The sequence below is a fragment of the Mytilus trossulus genome, chromosome 4 (genome assembly GCF_036588685.1).
Source record: "Mytilus trossulus isolate FHL-02 chromosome 4, PNRI_Mtr1.1.1.hap1, whole genome shotgun sequence".
In the NCBI taxonomy this organism is placed as follows: Eukaryota; Metazoa; Mollusca; class Bivalvia; order Mytilida; family Mytilidae; genus Mytilus; species Mytilus trossulus.
Genome location: NC_086376.1, coordinates 43,289,884 through 43,314,528, shown reverse-complemented (window position 1 = coordinate 43,314,528; position 24,645 = coordinate 43,289,884). Strand labels below are relative to the sequence as shown.

Here is a 24,645-nt window from a genome sequence, read left to right as displayed (position 1 = left end):
AGTGAAATGATCTGAACCAAAGTTTTAGTTTATAGTTTCTATATAAGGTAAAATAGTAAAAACATTCAATTCTATCCAATATTCCATTCACTAGTGACGAGAGACTAGTGTACACATGACATTCGATAATTAAAGAGTGTTGACAACTTCACCTGCTTTCATCTACAGATAACGTTGTTTATTATTTTTTTAATTAAACAAAATATTTGTGAAAAAAATTATGTGTAGGCACGTGCCTAAAGTGGCTTACGGCAGCTACTCACCTGAAAGTCAGATGACACCTGCCATTAGGACATGAACACCTTACCACCTTTCCATACACCAAATAATAGTAGACCTAATGCATACAGTATGAGAAATTCAGACCAAAACACAAGAACTTAACTATAACCACTGAACCATGAAATTGAGGTCAAGGTCAGATGACACCCGCCAGTTGGAAATGTACACCTTACAATCATTCCATACATCAAATATAGTAGACCTGTGTCTTATAGTATCTGAGATATGGACTTAATCCCGAAAATTTAACCTTTGTTCACTGAGCAATAAAATGAGGTTAAGGTTATGTGAAAACTGTATGTAAGGATCTTGCAAGGTAGGCACATACCAAATATAGTATCCTATTACTCATAAAAAGAGAGAAATTAACATTACAAAAAATCTTAACTTTTTTTCAAGTAGTCACTGAACCACGAAAATGAGGTCAAGGACAATAGTCTTGTGACAGACAGAAAATTCATAACATAATGCTTCTATTTACAAAGTATGAAGCATACAGGTCTTCCAACTTCTAAAATATAAAGCTTTTAAGAAGTAAGCTAAGCCGCCAATGTAGCCACCGCAGGATCACTATCCCTATGTCAAGCTTTCTGCAACAAAAGTGGCAGGCTCGCAAAAAAACTACATGTGTTTTTAATTGAATTTAATTCTTCAAAATAGATACTCCACATTGGTATTAGTCACATGGCAAACTGGTTTTAATGTCATCAAAGATACAAAATATTATAAATAAACAATATGTAACAAGTAAGTTGTTCCACAATTAACAAAATTATTTTTTTGTAAATGCACTATCATTTTCTTTTCACAAAAAGCATTTCATAAGGTAACATTTTTTAACAAAAATGCTGGTTGTACTGTAGATATCATTTTACTATTAATACATAAGTTCTTAAAATAAGATTATTAAGTGGGACATGGTTAATAAATCTTTTCCTTTTTATCCACATGTTCTTAGTCTAATTTTACAAATTAATTCATTCAAAAATATATATATAGAGGGAATTAAATAATGAACCAATGTTATTTATCACAGTCTAATTAAAGAAGACATGTGCAGAACAGGTGAAGCTCAAAAACACATATTTTACATGTACATGTAATAATGCATAATAAATTCAAATCTGTCCAGGAAATATGTATGAATTGTCTTGAAAATATTCTGATTTTATCAGAGCTTTTTCAAGTTTTATGAACTATTATTAATTATAGTAATCTTGTATTCTTTTTATTTGATTTGAATTAACTATAAATCACATAAAGACATACATTGGAAGAACTAATTGAAAGAGTCTGTAGCATTGGATACCATGTACAATTAAAGCCAACAATAACAAATATAAAGATGAATATGAATCTAAATAGCAGCAAATATATCATTTTTCACCTTAAGGTGGTACCTAACACCTTAACTTAAATTAATTTGGCTCGTTTAATTTTCTTAAAATTTTGACAAAGTATTTACTTTGACCCTTTGACAAAAATTTAAAAATTTCAAAAAATTTGAACCAACTGTTTAATCAGAAAAATTACACTGGTTATATAGCAGGTTGACAAACACTTATTTTGATCAGTGAGAAGCTTAATATTCCCTTGAGAACACAACATCATCAAAACGTTTTGTTGATTTTACAGAGTTATCTCCCTGTAGTGTTAGGTACCACCTTTAATTTCAATTTCTCAAAATCTTATAATAGAGCTTTCTTTTGTTCATAAGAAGAATGTTGTCAATTACACAAAAGCCCCAGCTCAAGCATTTCGAATTTAAGCCTTGCAATTTTCCAAATTATTTAGTGACCTTCCTCTTTTACAATAACAGACTCCATTACTATTATTCAAACTCCTCCGTCTGCATGTTGTGGCTATTAGCATTGTTTAAGAGTTTCATAAAATTTACATGCAGCAAACTTAAGTTTTAAAAAACATGAAACGAAAAGATTCACAACTGTCAAGGGGCATAACTCTTTGAACAGTAAATGCATCGCTGCCCAAATTAGAACTCTGTCTGTGATTTTTGATTTTAACATTGTGTTTCAGTTTCCTTTTTGCATGAGGCAAGTTATGAAGGGCATTGTAGACTCAGTGACTCACAGTCCAAATTCGAACACAGACTGTGAGTCATGATAAATTATACATCATTCATTAGGCCACACCAATTTGATTCCTTGTTCGACGGACCCGCCCGCACCTATTTTTTCCAAAACAGATTTTTTTTATTTTTATTATATTCCCGCTTCCCGCATCCGGAAATGAAATCATGTCCATTTCCCGCACCGTTTTTTTGTAAATATTATATAAAGATCTCAACATTTGTTTTTTTAAATCACAGTCTAGCCTTTATATAACGATTTTAAACGTACCAGCACCCCACAACACTGTAAATATCTGCGAGAATATTTGTTTCAGCATGATATTCCAAGCTCCGATATAAATAGAAATACCAGTACAGAACAAAACGTTGGTTTCTTTCCCCTAACTTAATATATTCCCTATAAAAAAAAAATGTTCGTTGGTTATGTTGTTAAAATAAAGTACTAAGAACTTCCGAAGGATTTGCCTTGACAACTGCAATTATAATGTATGGTGACGGTCATACCCGCTGCGGGTTTGTGCACCTGTCCTGGTTGATTCAGAGACCTGTCGATCAGCAGTTATCGTTTGTTGATGTGGTTCATTGGTATTTTCCCGTTTGAAAATATAATTTAGATCGTTGGTTTTCCTGTTCGAATTGTGTACAATACTAAGGTGTGGTCCCTTATAGCTTGCTGGTTAGTCTTGATCAAAGCACTGTGTAAAAGGCCGGACTTTGACCTATGTTTGTTATTATCAGGTTGGGACCAACCCTCCCTCAGACAAGGGCCTTGAAGGGGTCATTTTACCATGTTTACTGTTCAGTCTGTTGTAGAAAAGAAAATAGAAATACTAAGGATTTGTACAGTGCTACTATACAAAACATTTGGCAACTTGGAATTTTTTACTCAAAAAGAGGAGAAATACATTATATTTTAAACAACTTTTCTAAAAGAGGGATGGGTTCACTTATTTTGAATAATATTAAACTGTTAAAGTAAATGTGTTAACATGGTTAAAGTCCAGGAATATTACAAATTCTTGGACATGTTTTGACCATTTTATACCAAATATTATAGATCTTTGGGAAAATATAAGCCCTTTTGTACTTAAAGTGTTTTTACAAAAAAAAATATAATATAACTTTAATATTTTGACCCCTCATAAATGGGATATTCATAACATTAAGGGGTTGTTCTGAACCTGATTATGACTTGGATGGAGAATTGTCTCATTGTCAGTCACACATACATAGACCAGATTTAATTATTCAATTATTTCTTGTTGAGCCGGGAAAAAATACTTCATAAATTTAAGAAATGTCAAGGTACAAGTGATAAATCAAGTTTTAATATGGTCAAAACCTACTTTTTTAGGTTTACAAAAAAAAATTATAATCGCTCGCCTTTACTTTTTAAGCTTCGCCTCAAAAATTTGCAAATTAATTATTTTTTTATTAAAATTTTCAAATCGCTCGCTCGCCCCAATTTTTGGAGTCCAAAAATCCGTAGAACAAGAAATTAAATTGGTGTGGCCTTACTTAATCAGGAAAAAAAGATGGAGATATTAAAATAAATCACAATTTTGAAGCGTATACAATTTACCAATTGTAATGTTTTTCTTATTACATTCATGACATTTGTAAAATTTTACAATAAGAATAAATGTAGGATTACAATTAATGACCCTGATAACATCTTAAAAATGCAATTGGTATTTCATTATGCAGCATCAAAGCAGTTTTCATTAACAAAATTTACAGTAGATGAATGGTATTTTTGATTTTCATGTGATCACAACAGCATATATATTTGATTGCATAATTACTAGGAACCTTCAAAAACCCAGATATATTTTATAAATAAATCTACACTTGCCAACTTTTTATTCTGATTGGTTGATTCAGCTTTTATTGCAATTTACACAAATTCAAAACAGAAGTCATTAATCAAATGGCAAAATCAAAAGCTGCAAACACATCAAATGAAAGGATAACAACTGTCATATTCCTGACTTGGTACAGAATTCTGGTTTTTAAGCTTGCTAAACCTCTACGGTACTTTTATGGCCCTTGGAATACATTTTTTTTAACTTATAACTCTTAATTCAAAAGGTGATCGCTTTGATTTAATTTGCTTTAGATTTTGAACAAAACAACAAATGTAAACAATTTGTACTTTTCTGAAATGACAACTCCTCAATTAACATCCTGTTTAGAATTTATGTGACAATTAATGGTTTGTTTACTCAAATGTAGCAGTCACAAAACTTTTAATTTCAAAATTCATTTTACCTTTTGTTTTAATTTTTACTTTTGAATCAATTATTTTCAAATGTGCAGATATGAAACCAAAATAAAGGATTATGAATTAGCAGTAAAATAATAATTATTGCCAGGTATCAATCAAGTTTTGATTCATGTATTAAATTGCATCTTTTTCCTGTTTTATTCAGTGATTCTCTTACACCTGTCTCACAACTTGATTGGTTAGCATTAACTTTTGCAATTCTTTAACTTGGTAGAAAACAAAGGTTTTATTGATTTAATGGTTCACCTAGCTAACAAGCATGTATGTTTTATTTTAAAATTCTTTGTACATACATTTTTGTAATTACATTTTCTGTAATATTTTTATAAAATAGTAATAAAAAAATATCATTTAATAATATTTGAAAGAGTAAGCTATTTTTACTTATATCCTAATATAAGATATTCTTCAGTTACATAATCAGATAGCTATTGTATAATTTACAAATAATTTAAATTATCTTTTAAGTACACCATTTGCAAATACATTTGACAAAATAACAGATCTAGTAGATATAAGTCAAGCTGCCACAGAACAATTCTATAACAAAAAATATCAAATTTCTCTATTCACATATAAAATAACTTATGTCTCAGATTGTTGATCTTTGAACCTAATCTCCCTGTCAATTTCTTTAATTCTGTGATCTATAAAGTCTCTTGTAGCAGGAGGGAAATCTATGTGATTACCCATTAAACAATCAAACGTAAACCAAACATCTGATGGGCCAGCAAAGGTTTTGTTATTGGTATTTAGTTTCAGGAGGTTTTCCACGCGTATACTTGATTCTCCACTGAGAAATTTAGAGTAGTTTGTTCCTTTTTGCTTCAGCTGGTTGATGAACTCATTGTTTAGCTTTTCTATGTTGCCTGCATTCTGTCTGGCTTCCTGTTATATATGAAAGGACAAAGAATTGTTTTGAAATGCTTTATAAATACATGAATAAACAAGCATGTTATTCATTTATTCAGTGGTTTTAGTTTGTTGCTGTGTAACATCATTTATAAAAATTAAGCCGTAATTTTTCTCGTTTGACATGTTTGAATTGCTTTACATTTGTCTTTTTGGAACCTTTAATTGCTGACTATGTAGTTTGGACTTTGCTCATTATTGAAGGCCATACAGTTACCTACAGTTTTTAATTAACAGCTGGTTGTTAATTTTTGTTTCATTTGCAATTGGTCTCATTTGGATGGTTGTCTCAAAGGCAATCATACCACATCTTCTTTTTTGTAAGTGCATGTTCAGTCAATCTTTCAGTGACATTTCTGACACATTTTACATACATGTATCCTGGATAGTTTAAGAAAGTTATCAAAATTTTAAAAACTTTAACCACCATGATCATGATGATCATGAAATGTTAACTTGCAGTAAACATTGTAAAATACAGATATTAAAACAGGAATTATTTTTTACAAAATTTACTTCTGGATAACATTTTCTGATCATAAACAAGCTTTTGTCCAAGTTTGGCATGTTTGGTAGAAATCCAGGGTAGTTTAAGAAAGTTATTTAAATTTCAAAAACTTTAACATACAGAGAATATTTGTGGACACAGCTGACGGGATGTAGGATATGTCTTGCTTTTTCAACAAAAGTTGAAGGCTCAACAAAAAAATGTTTTGATTATAACTGATAACAGTACCTTTATTGCAAGACAAAATTCCTTCAGCATCTTTGAAGCATTACCCCAATAATCTTGACAATAATGCACCCGTTTTAATATAAGACTTTTGGTTTTCACACAGACAGCCAGAAAGTCACACCAAGGTAATTTCGAGACACCCATCTGACCTTGTATTTGAGCCATATAATGTCTAGGTATGCCATGTGGAGCATTTTGTCCATACAATGAGAAGACAGGTGCTTTAAATTCACATAGACCGACTGGTTTCCTTGTATTATCTAAAACAACAGCATCAGGAGATACTCCAACTAAACCTTCTAAGTAGTCTCCCTTTGCTGGTATCCAAAATCCAGTTTCTCTTGTCTGGTTTCCTGTTAAAATCTGGTACATTTCACTAATGACAACTTCCATGTTGATACCATGCTGAGCTGAACTAGATGTCTCTTCTTCCTCTTCTTCTGTGAGGTAATAAACAAGAAAATCATATGGTTTACCTCGACCTACACCCAAAGCTTCGCCAAAGTTTGATGCAGTCAGCTGGACAGATTTTCTCAACTCAAACCATTCTGATGACCTCTGTTGTACATGAATTTCCATTATAGAAGTTTCATGTAAATATGTATGCTCATATTAGTTTCATTCAATGTGTTTGTCTAAGAGGTATATATACATATATATACATGTATATATATATGGCATGGCAAACTGAAAAGAAAAAGAAAAACAATAGTATTAAATGCATGTACATCATGTACAAAATGTACATGTATGTTAGAAATATATATTCTGCAAATATTGCACTGATATTTAATAGATGTAGATAAAGGAGAAGGTTCATCTATGACAAGACCACTATTTTTGTATTATCCATCAACCAAAAAACATTTTTAGATGTTTATTATGAAATTAGTTTGTGAACATCAGCATAAAAACTTTTTAATTTGTCTTACATTTTGGCCTTAAACATGTTAAATATTGTGTTCAGGTTTCTAATTTCTCACATTCATCATGATGTGTTCATATGGCATTTAGAGTAAAGCAGCAAAAAAATTGATAAAAATAGCTTTGATTTGACCTCTTCATTGATATTTTGGCTTCAAAATGTATTTACAGAGACTTTGAAGTGTATAAAATATCTATTATAGTAAAGCAGTTACTTATACATATTTTGACTAAATATTGACAATTTTTGGACAATAATGTAATTTTTTTTACTGTTTTATGACGTCACAGTGTCTGACATGTCTGACCTGAATGTAGCTGAATTTTGAAAACATGTTAAACATGTTGAAAGTTCTATGCAATATGTAAACATATAGCTGTTTTGGTGCTTATATGACTTTCTTTTTGTAATCTTCTGCAAGGCCTAAATTATCATGCTGATATTCAACCAAACTTTTAAAAACATATCCTTGACTTGCATCCAAGTTATATCAACTTATCCATGTTATCCTTGAATTTCATCCAAGTCATATCAACTTATCCCTGTTATTCTTGAATTTCATTCAAGTTATATCAACTTATCCATGTTATCCTTGAATTTCATCCAAGTTATATCAACTTATCCATGTTATCCTTGAATTTCATCCAACTTTTATCATGTTTATAAAAGAGGGGTCGAAATAAAAAAAACTGAAGAAATCAAGAAATTACATGAATTACCAGTATTAAATTGAAAAAAATATTATTGTTTTTAGTCTGTCGTCAGAAGAAGAATCATGTAGGTGATCAGCGCAAAACATAAACAAGCTTAAGGGTACCCTAATTAACTTTTTGTGTTTTAAAAAAGAATATTTCTAAAATATATAGAGTATACATGTAGCATACAATGTATCAAATATTAAATTATTGATAAAACTGCAAATTTCTGACAGTATCTTCTATACACCTTATCGCTATTCCCGCTTGACCCGAGAATCGGTTCCGCTTGAACTATTGGCGTCATACAACAATCACTTTTCCATTGTGGCGTCAGATATTTTGAATCATGACGTCAAAATTTTACGGGACCCTGTGTGATGTCCAGTAATGGCGGACAAATAGCGATAAGGTGTATTTTAACCAGTAACTACAGTGTGCCCTCAATCCTCATTGAGATAGACTTTCAAGATGTCATAATTATTTGGACTATCATGTCATTTTCTATAATAAGAAAATGCTACATGTATAGTACTCTTTGTAAACACGGTCTTGTCCTGAAAATGCATGAAGTACTTGCAACTGGACATTTAATATTGTATCAACACATTATGTATCAATCAAATATGCCCATTTGGCATTTTTCAGTTTGGTGAAAGAACATGAATAAAGGCAATGAAAGGGGGAAAATAAGATTTCAGAAGAAAATTTAAAAAAAAAACAACATGTACACACATTGCATATTCAGGTAAGTGTCTTGCTCACTCACTCACAGTCTGATACCTGTGTGTTCGATTTTTGAGCAGCCTCATCAGCAAGCATATTATTTAAAAACAAAAATTTCACAACTCCTGCCAAAAACTTGGATACCACAAGTTGTATCCTTTCAACTGTTAGCCAATTTTTAAACCCATTCAAATCTGCCAGAAAATAAATCAAAGGCCTGTGAACGTGTATGATAACATGAATAATGTATAATTATAATAGTTACTTTAAAGTCAACATAAAAATAATTAACACTAACTAATCTGTGATGTCAAAACTTTTTTCTTCTTTCGAAAGGAGGAAATAAAGAACTAAATCTGGTTTCCGGTCTGAGAATGCATTTTTATACCTTCTGTTTTACTGCAAGTACCAGATTGTAAAAGGTGTGAAGCATGGAACAGGACGATTTTGAGGAGGGTGAAATTCTGGATTCTGATGGAGACGACCAAAAAAATAAGGTTGCAATATGTACACATTAAATCGTTTCAAATGATACACACAAAAAATATTAAGTTTAGCTTGCTCGTAGACAAAAGAAACGATGATAATACGTTGTTAATTTGGCTTTCGTCGTTTAGACGTTTCGGTCTCGCAACCAGTTCGGTCACATGTCGTTTCGGCCACATAACCAGTTTTGTCACAGTCGATATACTCACAGTTTTACGTATTTTATTAACACACCATCCACACACATATAAACATATATATAGGCAATAAATAATGTAAGAAGTTTGTTTTGAAAAGGAATATTGCTCAACAAAAAGTCATTTTTAATAAAACTTATAAAAGAGTGCATCTGATCAGCCCATGATACACCTTATCACAATTCCTAGCGGACTAGAGAATCTGTCCGGCTTGAACTATTGACGTCATACAACAACATGAACAATGAAGATATTTTGTATTTAAACATGTTATATAATGTCAAAATTTTACGGGAATTATGCCATGTATGTGATGATCAGTAATGACAGGCAGACAAATAGCAAAAAGGTGTATTTAGACCAAGGACGTATATATTACAGTCAAATCCGGTAATTCTCTGTCAGGTAACTCCATAGGCTACTTCCCTTCCTTGTACGTCCCTATTGAAAAAAAATTGTCTGCAATTTTATTTTAATTTTGAAAACTAGTGAACATGGTGAAGTATTTGGGCAGATTTACTGGACTGCTTTGTACCGTAAGATGTTGGTGATAAGTCCTCGTTAAGACTTTAAACAAATTTTCATTTGACTTTCAGGCCACACTTTAAAATATTTTGGTTTGCCCAAACCCTACCCAAAGGTTGAGACAATGGGTAGGTAGGTAGGCATTTTCTTTTTTTTTCTTCAAAAAAAGAAATTGAAGTATCAGATGTTAGTAAGCCTTCATGCCTATTTGATTAAAAAAAAACTTCTTCAAATCAGGACAATAAAAGAATTTGAGTTGGCAGCTTTTTTCTGGGTAGGTAGTGTTTGGGCAAACAAACCTATTTTTTATTTTGGCCTCAATGGTGTTTAATTAACAATGATTAATGTAATTTTTCATGACTGAAAATAGAAAATGAGATTAACATTATTAACAATCAAACAATCAAACATTTGTGGATGAAAGAGATTCCAGGTGTTTTTCAAATGGGTCCCTAGAACATCAAATTTTTATCCTAATCTAGCTGCGGAACCATAGCTCTTAGGTCCTTATGTTATTTTTTGACTATTTGCGGACTGCATATAGTCAAAAAATAACATAAGGACCTAAGAGCTTCGGTTCTGCAGCTAATCCTAATCATGCTAATTGGGATTTTTTTCATGCCTTAAATTTAACCTTGTCTAAGACAAAATAACAATATTTTCCTGTTAAAATGGAAAATGTATATTAGTTAAGTTTCACCAGTACCATGAGTACACTGATGTAAGTTGTGAAATTTAAAGTAATTCTTGATGGGCTATTGATTATGATGTACATGTATGTGATTTATCATTTTCCATGCATTCCTTTCATTTCTTTGATTTTCATTTCAATTTGCAGGACAATGAAGAAAGTAAGAAATCATCATCTGAAGAAGAGGCTAGTGACAAGGAACCTGAGCCAGATCTTCTAGATACATATACTGTTATAACACGCCCATCTGATTCTGGAAATAACACGAATAATGCATATCGTCAGAGAAGTACATTGATGAGTAATAGTGACCATGACGATGACTCCTCTGCTTCAAGTGACGAAGACACTGATTTGTGGAAATTGAAAAAGTCAAAATATTTTTCTAATAAGACGGACAATAAAGATGTTCAATTGTCAAGTGTTATAAAGTCACCAATAAGGGCATCTACAAATGGTGTTTCTCAAAATGGAGCAGTATCAGGAAGAAATATAAACTTTAATTCAGGGGAAAAGCGCAAACAGTCGAATAATGTTTGGGGCTCAGTTCTGACTGAACAAACTTTAACACAAACCATGGGGTCAATAGGTGTGGAGAGGAAAGATCATGTTCTAAACAGTTATAGAAATGTTGAAGCATATGATTATTTACAAGCCCATGATGATGATAGACCTTTTGATGAAGAAACGAGTAAGAAACCAGACAGTGTGGACCCATATCAAAAAGTAATTGACTCTGACAATGAAGAAGATAGTAATAAAAGTGGATATAAACGTCGTAAAAAGCAGCATAACAAACACCATGATAACCATAGTAATAAAAGACAGAAACGTTACCGTACTTGTAATCCAAGCGACAGTGATGAAATTGTAGTTCAAACAATTGTTGAAAATTTGCACGAAGGAAAACCTCATCTCGTAGGTATGAAAGATTTTACTTATGACCACCTAGATGTATGTCTATCCAATAAATAAATAATTGTATCATCTGGGATGTGTATCAATATAAAATATAATGTACAAATGTATATGAGGGGATTTATTATTCATAGAATAATCACAGTTATACATGTATGCTACATGTACATGATTCCGAGTTGATAGTAAATCAACATGATCAGGTTGCAACTGGTAAACTAAGAACCTTAAAGTAAATTAGCCGTCCAAATTTTAAATGAACAATCACAGAAATAAAAAAAAAATGTTGATTTTACATTCATGACATTCTGGATTTGTAACAAATTTGAAGAACAAGTACAGATAGCTTAGTTGAGTATTTTTATGATGCATTGGTCAAGTAATTTAACATTAGCATGCTAATAATTTTAATCAAAACTTGTTCCTATGTATGACTTTAACTTGGTTTGTGTAAGTTAAGATATGAATAGACACAGAATTGTTTTTGCAAAATTAGTAAGTTATAATAGTACATGATGTACATGATGTTTTATGAATGAGTCAAAAACAATTCAATATAAAAATGAACATGTGGTATGATTGCCAATGAGACAACTCTCCACAAGAGACCAAACAACACTGAAATTAACAACTATAGGTCACCAGTCTCACCATACTACATGTACATGTACTATAATACTTATATATATATATTTTTTTAAATGATTCAAGAAATAGTTTTTCATTTCAGAGCGTATCCTAGGTGTGATTGGAAAAGAGAAGGCAATAGAGTTGATGTATGCTACAGAAGACATAGAAGAAGAAGGTGGTATGAAAACTTTTGTAAGTTAAAACAATTTAAACTCCAAATGTTTGTTATTTCCTCATAAATACTGTTCATAGCCATTTACATGTTTTACACAGCATGGTCACCATGAATGTTTTATTCAAGGTATTACAATGTATTATCTTGTGTGATAAAAATCAACATTTTTTCCTGCTGCATTGAAAATGTTTGGGTCTACATACTAAAAAAATGTTTGTGTTCAAGACAATTTATAAATGTAATTACATTTCTCAAAAAGGACATGTAACTGTTCTTACATGCAGGGAAAGACACATAGATCATGTAGATCCAAAGTAAATCCGTTTGGAAAAAGTTAAATCACAAAAATAAAGAAATCTGATCATGAGGAAATTCAAAACAGAAGGTCCATGCTTATCAAATGACAAATCATAACCTCATCAAACACATCAAATGAATGAAAAACAACTTATATTCCTGACTTGGTACAGGCATTTTCCTCCAGTTCTTATGTAGAATAGTAGATTCTAATATGACATGCTTCTTTCGCTTTGTAAATAAACCCATGCTCTAAATCCAATATAGTGTGTTTGCACATGCGTATATTGACTACTGCAAAATAATGAATTCGATCAAATTAACATCCATTCAATATATTTCATTATTAAACTTAAAATACTTCCAAACTATTAAATGATGCACATTTTGTTACTTATTCATTTATTATGACTGTAATGTGTTGCAATTGGAAATTGACATATCTGACCAAAATACGACAACCATCATGCTGGCTGTTAAAAACTCCTCCCTCTGAAAAATCACATTGCAAGTCCTTTGCTTGTTTACAAACAAAAAAAAGGAGGTTCATGGAAGAGCCTACACAAACGTTCTACACTTATACATATTGGACATAAAAATAACCTTAATTGTCCAAACCAGAATCGAATTAATTGATGCAAGACATACTTTATTGTAGTTTTCACAAGGGTAGGCAATATATTTGTGTTATCTTAGCCCTCACTATCGCTCGGAAAAAAATAAATCACGAATATAATGCCTAACCATGTTAAAACTACAATAAAGTATAGCTTGCATCAATTATTTCTTAATTAAACTGAAGTGAGCCAAAAACCTTTTTTTTTTTTTATAACAAACTGAAACATTGAACAATGTTGAAAGGTAATATAATTTTAATAACTTAACACGGTTTTAACAAATGATTTTTCTAAATGAATGAAAATCTGCATCCACACAAATAGTTTAAATTTTATATAAACTTATTTTGTTATTTTAAAACAAATTGTAGGATGGGAAGAGAAGACGAACTCCAGGTGGTGTTTATATACAGCTAATTAAACAAGATAAAAACGTTTCCAAAGATATGGTGGATGAAATATTTGCCGAAGAACAAAAGAAATATCAAAAGGAATTGAAAATAGAATCAAAGAAAAGGTTTGCAATTTTATGGTTGTTCTGTTAGTGAACACTTATTTTGAAAGTTCATTAGGCAGTAATAAAATTGAAATTGTAACAATGATTTAGAGGAGTTGTTGGGTGAAACTTGATTGCTGATTTTCCTTTTGATTAGTAAAAGAAATAAAAATTGTAACTATTGTTCATCGTTCTGTTCCAGAAAATGAATGTAGGGGCAAAGGGAGGCACTTTTTTTTTTATCTTACTCCATAATGCATAGAATTGTTTATGATTATTTCCTATAAGCAAAAGATGTGCCTCTCATTTTATGAAATGACAAATGACACATTTAATGTTATTATCAACCATGTCTCACTCTGTAACAAGGGGGACAAATTATTTGTTCAAGAGTTATGTCCCTTAGAAATGAAAAATTAGAATTGCATGATAAGTGCTATCATGTGTAGAATTCTGGACAGATATTTATGAAATTTACGTCAAAGATTTATATCAGCAATATCTGGGACATGTTTGAAAATCAGTGCCTATTATCTATTTGTTTTGGAAATATTAATTACATGCTTATAAAGAAAAAGTTTTTGTATTTGATAAAATGGTCTTTCGAAAAATCTCATTGTAATTTTATTTGCTGTAACTCGTTTAAGGCCTTTTTCTGTAACGAAAAAGGAAAGTATGCTAGATACACTTACTGGAAATGTGAGGATATGATTGAAGCTTTAAACTTTCTGCTTGATAACATTTATGTACGTTTCGGCGATAAAGTGGACGTCAGGTAGTAGGTATTCCTATGGGCACCAACTGTGCCCCTTTAATAGCAGATTTATTTCTATATTGCTATGAATCTCAGTTTATGACCAAACTCAGTAAAGACCCATCATTGTTACATTTGGTTGATACATTCAAAAATACCTACCGTTATCTGGATGATATTTTTTCGTTGAATAATCCAGAGTTCTCTAAATATACTTCAGAAATTTACCCAAACGAACTTACTTTAACTAAATCTAACATAAACAGCAGCAGTTGTCCTTTTCTAGATTTAGACATTTCAATTTCAAACGGGAAACTTCACACTAAAATTTACGACAAAAGAGACGATTTTTCATTTCCTATTGTTAATTTTCCTTTTTTAGACGGCGATGTGCCTTTGACTCCATCATACGGTGTTTATATATCGCAACTCGTTCGGTTTGCCCGTGTGTGTTCTGATGTCATAGATTTTAACGAACGTAATCAATGCATCACTGGTAAATTGTTGTGTCAGGGATTTCGATACCATAAATTACTTAAAACTTTTACTAAATTCTTTCATAGATACAAAGATTTGATTAGTAAATTTGGCTATACCTGTAGAAAGCTTATTAAAAATGGTATTTCTCATCCTAAATTTTATGGTAATATTGTACTTAAAGCGAGGAAATCACTATGTGATCCTTGTAAACTCATCGAACCTTTGAACAAACTTATAAGTAAGGGTTATCGTACCAATATTGTAATTAGATCTCTGAATATAGTTCACATTGGCACTAATATTGATTTTGTCATTAGCAAATTAAAACATAACTAAATTTCATTATCTTTTGAGGCGAGATGTATAGGGGACACAGCCACGTTAACTTTTATTTCTATAGAAGTCGCTCTTCACTATACTACTACCTGTCGATACATTTATTTTTGGCATTGCACAAGTCATGTCTTCTTTGACTATTAATGACGTTAAAATACTAAATCCCTGTGATGTGTTTTAGTCGATTTTAGTCTCTGATGCATGATTTTTTACTATTAATTGGTTTTGGCTTTTAACTAGCTGTCAGTAACTGCGAGTACTCTCAAATCGTATTTTCTTGTTAATTCGACCTGTTGATACTGTTTATAATGCTTTTTTGTCATTTTTTATTTATATGGATCTTGGCTGTATACCAGCTTTGATTATTTGTAATATCTTCAATTTTTCACTTATTCTTACAACATTTGTATAAACTTCAAGATTATAAAAAAACGGTTTTTTTTCTAAAGTGAACATTGATTGGTTAAATATTTCTCAGTGTGTTTGAATTTATTTGATAGCCTTTTGGTCATGACTGTTTGTCTCTAATATTTAATTAACTGTGCATTTGTATTCAGATATCGCAGATCAAATTTATTCGTTCTTTGTGTAATCATACGTTTTTTGATTGCGTTAAGTCTGCTAATTGATATTTTATCGTATGTTTTTATATGTTGTGATGTTATGCTATTGTTTCAGAAAAAGGGAGAAGGTTTGGGCCCATTAAAACGTTTAATCCCGCTGCAAATGTTTGCACCTGTCCTAAGTCAGGAATCTGATGTACAGTAGTTGTCGTTTGTTTATGTAATATATACGTGTTTCTCGTTTCTCGTTTTGTTTATATAGATTAGACCGTTGGTTTTCCCGTTTGAATGGTTTTACACTAGTAATTTTGGGGCCCTTTATAGCTTGTTGTTCGGTGTGAGCCAAGGCTCCGTGTTGAAGGCCGTACTTTAACCTATAATGGTTTAATTTTTAAATTGTTATTTGGATGGAGAGTTGTCTCATTGGCACTCACACCACATCTTCCTATATCTATTTGTAAGCTCTCTCAAGCCTTCATTTCTTTAAAGATTTTTATAAAAAAAATTAAAACGTTAAAAATATTAAAATATTTAAAAGTAATTCACTTTCACAGATAAATTATATGCAACAAGGGGATATTTAATTTGGAGCTCTGTTCTTTCCCTTTGCAATATGAAAACAGCTGCCAGGAAAAATGAGAATCTGTACATACTTTTTCCTCGTATTTCCTAAAGGTTATTGACAAGTTTTTTGGGCATTCTGTTTAATTGACAATATCTGTGACAGAAGATGTTAAATCATGTTGTTTAAGAATTAGACAGCATGTGGGATAATATACAGATGATATGGATAAAAATTCCATTATCCAATAGAAACTCTTGAGATTTTGAATACTGTAGATTCAGAAATTATTGCGATGCTTTTATTATGACAAAAAATGAATGAATGAATGAACTCTATTCTCACAAAACTACATGTCATAGTTACAGAGAAAATATATATTTACAATTACATATATGTATATATAAGCATGCACATGTGTGAATAAATAACGTAACTTAACTTGGAGGACTGACAGGGTCATAAACGCAATAATTTAAACCTGCATTTTTCAATTTTATATTTTTTAAACTAAACAAGACTTTTTTCAATGTCGCAAAAATTAACATCGCATTTAAGTCAAAAATGGCAAAATGAGGGCAAATATTTCTGAGTTTACAGTACTGAAGAGCTTGAAATTTATTAAAAGAAGTTAAACATGTTATATGTTATTTGTATTTTTTGTAGACAAAGGGAAAAAAGAAGAATGATGAAAATGCTTCCCCAGAATCGTCTTCTGCAAAGTGGTAATAAAGGAAGAAAAGAGAAAAAAGGGGAAGAAAAGAAGGATATTGATGAAGGAGAAATGGAGACAGGAGATGTAGAAAAGAAATTGAATACAAGTAATGATGAGGACTTCTTGAACCAAGAGGAAGAACAATTAGATGTTATTCTTGGAGATGAAATGTCATGAAGAAAAAGAAGTGTTCATTTTTGTTTTATACCTTGCTAGCTCAGCCCAAATCCAAGATACAGAAAATGTGAAAAATTGTCTTTAATTTTAGCTTGTTATCCATTTTCTGTGTAATTCCAAGAAATCTTCCATTAAAACTTTTTTTTTTTCAAAAATTACTTTTGAACTATTTTTACAGTATTTTATTGGAGGACTCCTTCAACCAACTCACATTGGAGAAAGTTGTGATGAATTGAACATAGAGGATAAAACACAACTTTTGATCATAATTTCTCAGCAAAGTTTGCAATTTGCAAAGACATAATTTTGGGATATAACTCACTTATTCACTTAATAGAAATTTGTAATGACTTATAATTATGAACACAATTGTTGGTGAAACATAGTAGATCTATTCATAATGAAAGCTTTGTTGCATAATACGAATAATTATATATTCAGTGTTCTTATACTTTCCCTTGTAAAAGAATTATCCCCAAAAAGGTGGGTGTCTTTCACTACAAAGCATGCTGAATATATATCATGTAGAGGTGCCAGGTGTCAAAATTACATGTCCCATAAAACCTCTAGTTATATTATATGATGATTTTGTATTGTTTATTTGTCTGTTGTATTAAGTATTTTTCTTTTATATTATATATATTAGAGAGCACATTTCTATATGTTGTTATTGTTGTATGTATTTGTACATTACATTATATTTACTGGATTACAGAGTTCTTAATAGAGCTTTTTTTAATAAAGGGTAGAAAATGGCATGGTCTACTTTTTTTACTTCAAAGAAATATCCAGTCTTTCTATGCCTGTCCCAATTCAGGAGCCTGTAGTTCAGTGACTGTTGTAAGTTCATGTTTGTCTTCTTTTTTTTTTTGTAAATTGTTTTGTTACCAATTAGGCTGTTAGTTTCAATTTACCCCGGTAATTGTTTTATAGTTTTCATGTGGTGGCCTTTTAAAGCCAAATATACAGAATGATTTTCCTCATTGTTAAAGGCAGTACAGTTGCAAATAATGACTAACATTCACTGTGTTTGAACATTGGCGAATTGATGTCTCAATTTAATGTAAAAGACAAAATGTGATAATGTTTTAAATCACTCTAGAAGGGCAGTTTTCAAAATGAATGCTTTTGATTTTGAATAATCAGTCTGAAATAATCTCTCATTTTCGTAACTGATTTTTGCTGTCATCATATTATTATATGTAATAATTCCTGTTTTAAACACTGAATTATGTTCAAATTAAATTTTTCTCATATGCAATTTCAACCATTTCTTGTAGAGATGCCATGTTATCCGTGTCTTTCTCTGAATTATTACTTTAGATTTTGATATGAATTCAAATTCTTTTTGTACTCAGTCTGTAATGAATATTGTAATTAAAGATAAAAGTATAGATCTTTTTAGAATTTACACATGTTTTGTAATAAAATTTGCATTGCAATTTGATCATAATTTTTAGGATGTCTGTCTAAAAAGAATATTGAACAACAGCTCTGAGAAAGTGCTTTAATTTTTGGAGGCCAATTTTCCAATTTCTACAATGTTTTTTTGAAAGTAATTGACCCAAAGGTTTTTCTTTTTCATGCATGTATTCATGCTTTTAGCCTGTGCATATGATTAATCAGGGGTAACTGGTATTTTCATAGGTATTGTATTACTTTGTCTATTTGTCTTGGAAATTTTAGGAATTTTTGTTTGTTTGATATCTATATTTACTGTTCAATAGAATATGTCTGTGAGACTTAGTATTCTGTTTTCTGCTATTGGTTAGGTTGTTGTCTCTGTGACACATTCCCCATTTCCATTCTCAATTTTCTTTGTTGACACTGAAAGCTTTTTAGCTAGAATGAAAAACAGAAGCTAGACTGCACCAAGATACATGTCTACATAGTACATATATTTATCACAAAATAAAATAAAAAAACTACTGTTTAAAATTCTTAAGAATGTTATTTTTATTGGCATATATATTTAGTGATCAATTACTTTGTTAGAGCTACTTTTATAAGCATAAAAGCCAGGCTTTCAAGGTATGTATCTGGCTTATAAACAAACGGTTATATTTTGGAAATTATTTTTTTTTGCACCTTCTTATTTTTATTTGGATTGCAGATTAAACAAAATATTTTTACTTGTACTTCACTTATATAGATTTGGAAACCTAGGCTAGATAAGTTCTTAAAACAATCATGACAATCACCAATATATATACCTGCTCATTATTGAGCTACTTGAGGAAGAATATGTTTGTACATATTGAGTATATATACTCTTGAAATAAAGATAATAATTATCATTATTGTAGTATATATTAATGATTGTAATATAATAATGCAAGAGAATTTTCTAATTTGCAGGCTGTGAATTTAATATAGCTGAAATTATTTGTATATTAGATTCCAAATCTTTATATAAGCATTCCTTCTCAATGTGAATGACTTAGAAATCTAGAAAAAAATATTTACTTTGTTTGAAATTTGTAAGATGTAGATTTATTTGTATGATTTTCATTTATTGAATAAAAATCTAAAAATTGTATGATTCTATGCAGATTACTGGTATTGATAATGATTTCAAATCATACTCTATGACATCCAAATGTTGAAAAGAAACAAAGATCAGATATGGTAGACATGTTATTCTATTTTTAAACTAGTCAATTTTGAAGTGTTTTGAATTCTTTGTTTTATAAGTAACATATTTGAAATGGTTCCAGAAGAAAAATCTGACAATCAAGTCAACAGATTGAAATCGTGCAAAAATTATTTGACAAAATTGACACCTTCAACTTTATAGCCAAATGGGCCAGAACAAGAATAAGAATTTAATCATAGAAAAATTATTCAGATGAAAAACAATGTCAACCAAACCAAAATACAAAATAGGCTGTTTTAAATGGTCGATAGGAGTGTTTTAATGATTTAACTGAATTGCTAGGATCTCAACAATTGACAGTTCTTGAGTGATACCAAAGACAAAACAAATGAAATTCCACAATCAAATACAAACGTAAAAAAGCAGCTATAATTGAACAGGACAGAAACTGGACACATACATGTAGCTAGATTTACTAGTTTATGAAAAGAAAAATTGGGGTATGATTGCCAATGAGACAAAGAGAAATAATAAAAATTAATTTTACATGTATAAAAATTATACCTGTTTAAAAACAATGTCAATCAAACCAATAGAACTAAATAGGCTGTATGTTAGGGGTGGTTTAATGATTTAACTTGAGTTGATATGACCTGAACAATTGATACATTTCTTCAGTGATAGCCAAAACAAACATTTGAAAACCCACAATCTAACACAAATGTTGAAAAGCATCTACAGAATAGAAACTGGACATGTGCCTGTAGTTATAGCTACTTGTATATAAAATGAGAAATTGTGGTGTGATTGCCAGTGAGACAACTCTTCACGAGATGACATAAATGACAACAGGTTACAACAAGAGCTTCTTTGTCTAGTTATTTCAAAATCCAATCCATCTTTTTACCAGACACCAATTTCTTCAATTTAAAAAAGTGAATTCGTCACGACAGTTTAGTAGCTCAGATTTTTTGTGAACTATTTTACAAATGAATGAACAATATTTTCATGCTTGAAGCAGGGATGTCCCCTTTAATTGATAAAAGCAAGTGTTTTCTCTCTCATCGATGTAGTTGAAGAACCAAGACTTGTGTGAGCTGTTTTTGGGGGCCAATGATGGCAACAATGTGATACTAGTAGTTTATGATGAGGTCAATTTCATTTCTGGGGAATCACTAGTGATAGGTCAATGATATTTTGTATGCATTGTATAAGCTTTGACACATCTGATTTCAATAGAGATTGCATAATCCCACCCTTACAGTCAATGGCCTATTGACAAAAACCCTAACATAGTTTACATGAAATAATGTGATAAGGACAGTTTAAGGGGAATCACTGGTCATTAATATTTGGAAAATTGTACCAGAATTGGCAAAGCTGATTTCCTTGGAGATTAATTGTCCCCTTTCCTTTGTCATGTGGTATTGAAAAAACTGAGGTATGGGCTTTACACATTGTTAGAGGCCGTACGGTGACCTTTAGTTGTTAATTTCTGTGCCATTTGGTCTCTTGTGGAGAGTTTTTCTCATTGGCAATCATACCACATCTTTTTTGACGTTAAGCACGATATTGCGTCTCAAACGGATAAGTTTTGTATTTCTCTTGCAATTTTTGTTTTGCACATCAATATGGATACTTCTTATATTGTTTTGTTGTACTGAATATGCATTGAATATTTCCCAATGAAGGTAACGTAAGCAACAAACAACAGAATATATACGGTATGAGGAGTGCCAATGAGACAACTCTCTACCAGAGATGAATTGACATAAAGCGTATCAAAGTGCAATGTTTTCCCATTTAGATCCGAAAAGGAGGAGGATATATATTTTGCTTTAATATAAAATGTTTGTCGAGAATAACAAGTTAAACGGGTCTTGCTTGTAAAATTCACTATACTTTCTTTAAAAGCGGTACAATTAGATTATGAAATTAAACGATTGTCAGAAAAAACAGGTTAATTATAATTCATCTTATATGTTTACAAGCTTTGTATGATGTGGAGAGGTAAATAGCCACGCTTAAGGCCCAATTTTATTTTCACTTTCAATTCGAATTCTATACACATGCAATCTAATTAAAATATTGATCTCTGATTACGTTATACTGCATATGAGTATAACGTAATCAGAGATCAATATTTTAATTAGATTGATACACATGAATCTTATTGCAGAGAAATAAAAAAAATCGCAGTCAGTTTACGCTTCCCAAATTTGAAAATTTGATAAAGATGATTTATCCTCTTGTGATACAAAACTTTTTCACAACTTAAGAACCTCATGTAAACGAGCAAACCCAGTCATCGGTTTTTTTTTATGATGCTTTGTGGTCTTCTTCTTCTTCCAGGTAAGGAACCGGATTCATTGCTGAATGTTAATGGTTCCGCGCGAAAACTTTACGCAGTGTCGGGCAACACAGAAAGATTTCTCTTGGCTATTTACAAATTACATTTAAAACGTTCGCAAAAAAAATATACAATTAAAATTATTTACAACTGGTTTTCCTACTTCCTTTCAGAGCATGCCTTCAGGGCAGCTCTGAATCCCTCAACGGTGTTGGTCGCTGTAACTGTTGTTGGTAGGTTGTTCCAGTCCCTGATTGTCCTCGGGAAGAAAGATTGGCCGTAGGTGTCTGTACTTGTTCTTTCTTGGAAGAAGCGGTTTTTACCTCTGGTCCGGTTATCATTCGGGGTCAAATATTGGTGACGGTCTATATCTATAAGTTCATGCTGGATCTTGAATAGCATGCACAATCTATTTGTTTTTCTCCGTTCTTCGAGGCTTTCCCACTTTAGATTTTTAACCATATTTGTGACACAGCCAGGTGTTCGGTCTGTGTAGTTGTTATTCACAAATCGTGCTGCTCTTTTCTGCACCTGTTCAATTGCCTTGATTTTATTTTGGGCGGTTGGGTCCCATACTGTGCTTGCATATTCCACTGCAGGTCTTACCATGGACACATATGCAGCTGCTTTTACAGGTTTTGTACAGCCTTTGAGGTTTCTACGTATAAACCCCAACGTTCTGTTTCCTTTGCCTACTGTATTGTCTATGTGTTTATCCCATGTTAGGTTGTTGCTGATGGTTACTCCAAGATATTTACTTGCTTCCTCTGTGTCTAGAGTATGACCGTGAAGATGGTACGATGTTTGTATCACTGGTCTATTTTTGGGGGATATTCTAATGACAAGGCATTTTTTGGCATTAAAACTCATCTGCCATTTGTTTTCCCAGTCTTCCAATGCTGTTAAGTCCTTTTGTAGAAGTTCACTGTCAGCTTGGTTGGTGATGGTACGAAAGAGAAGGCTGTCATCCGCGAACAATTTGGTCTCTGATGTAGATGCTGTTTCTGGCATGTCATTAATGTAGGCCAGGAACAGTAATGAACCAAGGACTGTGCCTTGGGGTACACCAGAGAGTACTGGTACTTGTGAAGAGACGGCACCCTCTAATATCACGCTCTGCTTTCTGTTATGTAGGAAGGAGCGAATCCATTTATTGGTTTTGGGGTTGACGCCGTAGTATTCCAACTTTTGTAGGAGGCGGTGATGTGGTACCTTGTCAAATGCTTTTGCAAAGTCAAGCAGGATGATGTCTACTTGGCCGCTACTTTTTAATTTCGATGCAATGTCGTTGATGGTTACGATTAGGTGGGATTCGCATGATCGTCTTTTGCGGAATCCGTGTTGTGCATCAGTTAGTATTTTATTTTTGTCAAAGTGGTCCATGATGTTGCTATGTACAATATGTTCTAAGACCTTACATGTGATGGAAGTTAGAGATACTGGTCTGTAGTTAGATGCTAGGTGCCTTTCGTCTTTTTTTAAAAAGTGGAACTACATTGGCATCTCTCCAATCTTGCGGGACTTCACCAGTGTTCAATGATGTTTGATATAGGTCTGTGAGTATAGGAGCAAGTTGTTCTGCTGCTGCTTTCAGTATAAAGGCTGGTATTGAATCGGGACCAGTAGCTTTATGCGGTTTCAAGTTTTTTAATAATTTGTGGACTCCGTTGGTACTAATTTTTATGTCCTTCATGGTGGAGTATGGACTTTTACCTTTATCTGGAAAGTTATTTAGGTTTTCTTTGGTAAATACTGACTGGAATTGGTCGTTTAAAATGTCAGCTTTACTCTTGTTATCACTTTGCAGAAATCCCATTTTGTTTTTTAGCGGTGCCACTCCTGTCCATTCCTGACCTTTGCTCTTGATATAAGACCAGAATTTCTTTGCATTATCTCTATAGTCTGAACTGACCTCTTCCATATACTTCTTGTTGGCTTGACGGACCTCCAACTGCAATTCTTGTTGTAGTCTTTTATACCAATCCTTGTCTCTTTCCTTTTTAGTTTTTCTCGCCTTCTTGTGTGCTTTCTGCTTTTGGTTTATTTTGCGTCTAATGGTTGTATTGATCCATGGATGAGTGTTTCTTCCAAGGGTCATTTTCGTTGGTACTCTTTTCTCTATGGTGGTTTGTACAGCTGTTTTAAATGCCTGCCATAAAGACTCAACGCTTCTATCTTTGATGTTTTTGAAGGTAGTTATAAAGTTTTGTAGATCTTCCTTTATTTTATGTATTTCCGCTTTTTTCCATAGAAATATTTTTCTTCTGACTGGTTTAGGTTTAAGTGGTTTACAAGCCATATCTAGGAGGACGATGTCATGGTCGCTGTTTCCTATTGATGGTAATGGTTTGCATCTTAATTTAAATGAAGGATGAGATGTAAGCAATAAATCTAGGGTATTCTCTTTTCGTGTTGAAAAGTCCAC

The 24,645-nt window shown here is 31.8% G+C and overlaps 2 protein-coding genes across 2 annotated transcripts; one reads left to right on the top strand and one right to left on the bottom strand.

The window, feature by feature from the left end:
* Positions 1-3,894: 3,894 nt before the first annotated feature.
* LOC134715333 (uncharacterized) lies at positions 3,895-6,968 on the bottom strand. Its single transcript, XM_063577442.1, has 2 exons — positions 6,310-6,968; positions 3,895-5,549 (listed from the first exon to the last, which is right to left on the bottom strand). The coding sequence occupies exons 1-2, from the start codon at positions 6,886-6,888 to the stop codon at positions 5,247-5,249; spliced, it is 882 nt and encodes a 293-aa protein (XP_063433512.1). The 5' UTR covers positions 6,889-6,968; the 3' UTR covers positions 3,895-5,246.
* Positions 6,969-9,014: 2,046 nt separating this feature from the next.
* On the top strand, positions 9,015-19,811 carry LOC134715332 (phosphorylated adapter RNA export protein-like). The gene is made up of 5 exons (XM_063577441.1): positions 9,015-9,152; positions 10,702-11,476; positions 12,203-12,294; positions 13,563-13,708; positions 17,049-19,811. Exons 1-5 carry the CDS (start codon positions 9,087-9,089, stop codon positions 17,272-17,274), a joined length of 1,305 nt encoding a protein of 434 aa, XP_063433511.1. The 5' UTR covers positions 9,015-9,086; the 3' UTR covers positions 17,275-19,811.
* The last annotated feature ends 4,834 nt before the right edge of the window (positions 19,812-24,645 follow it).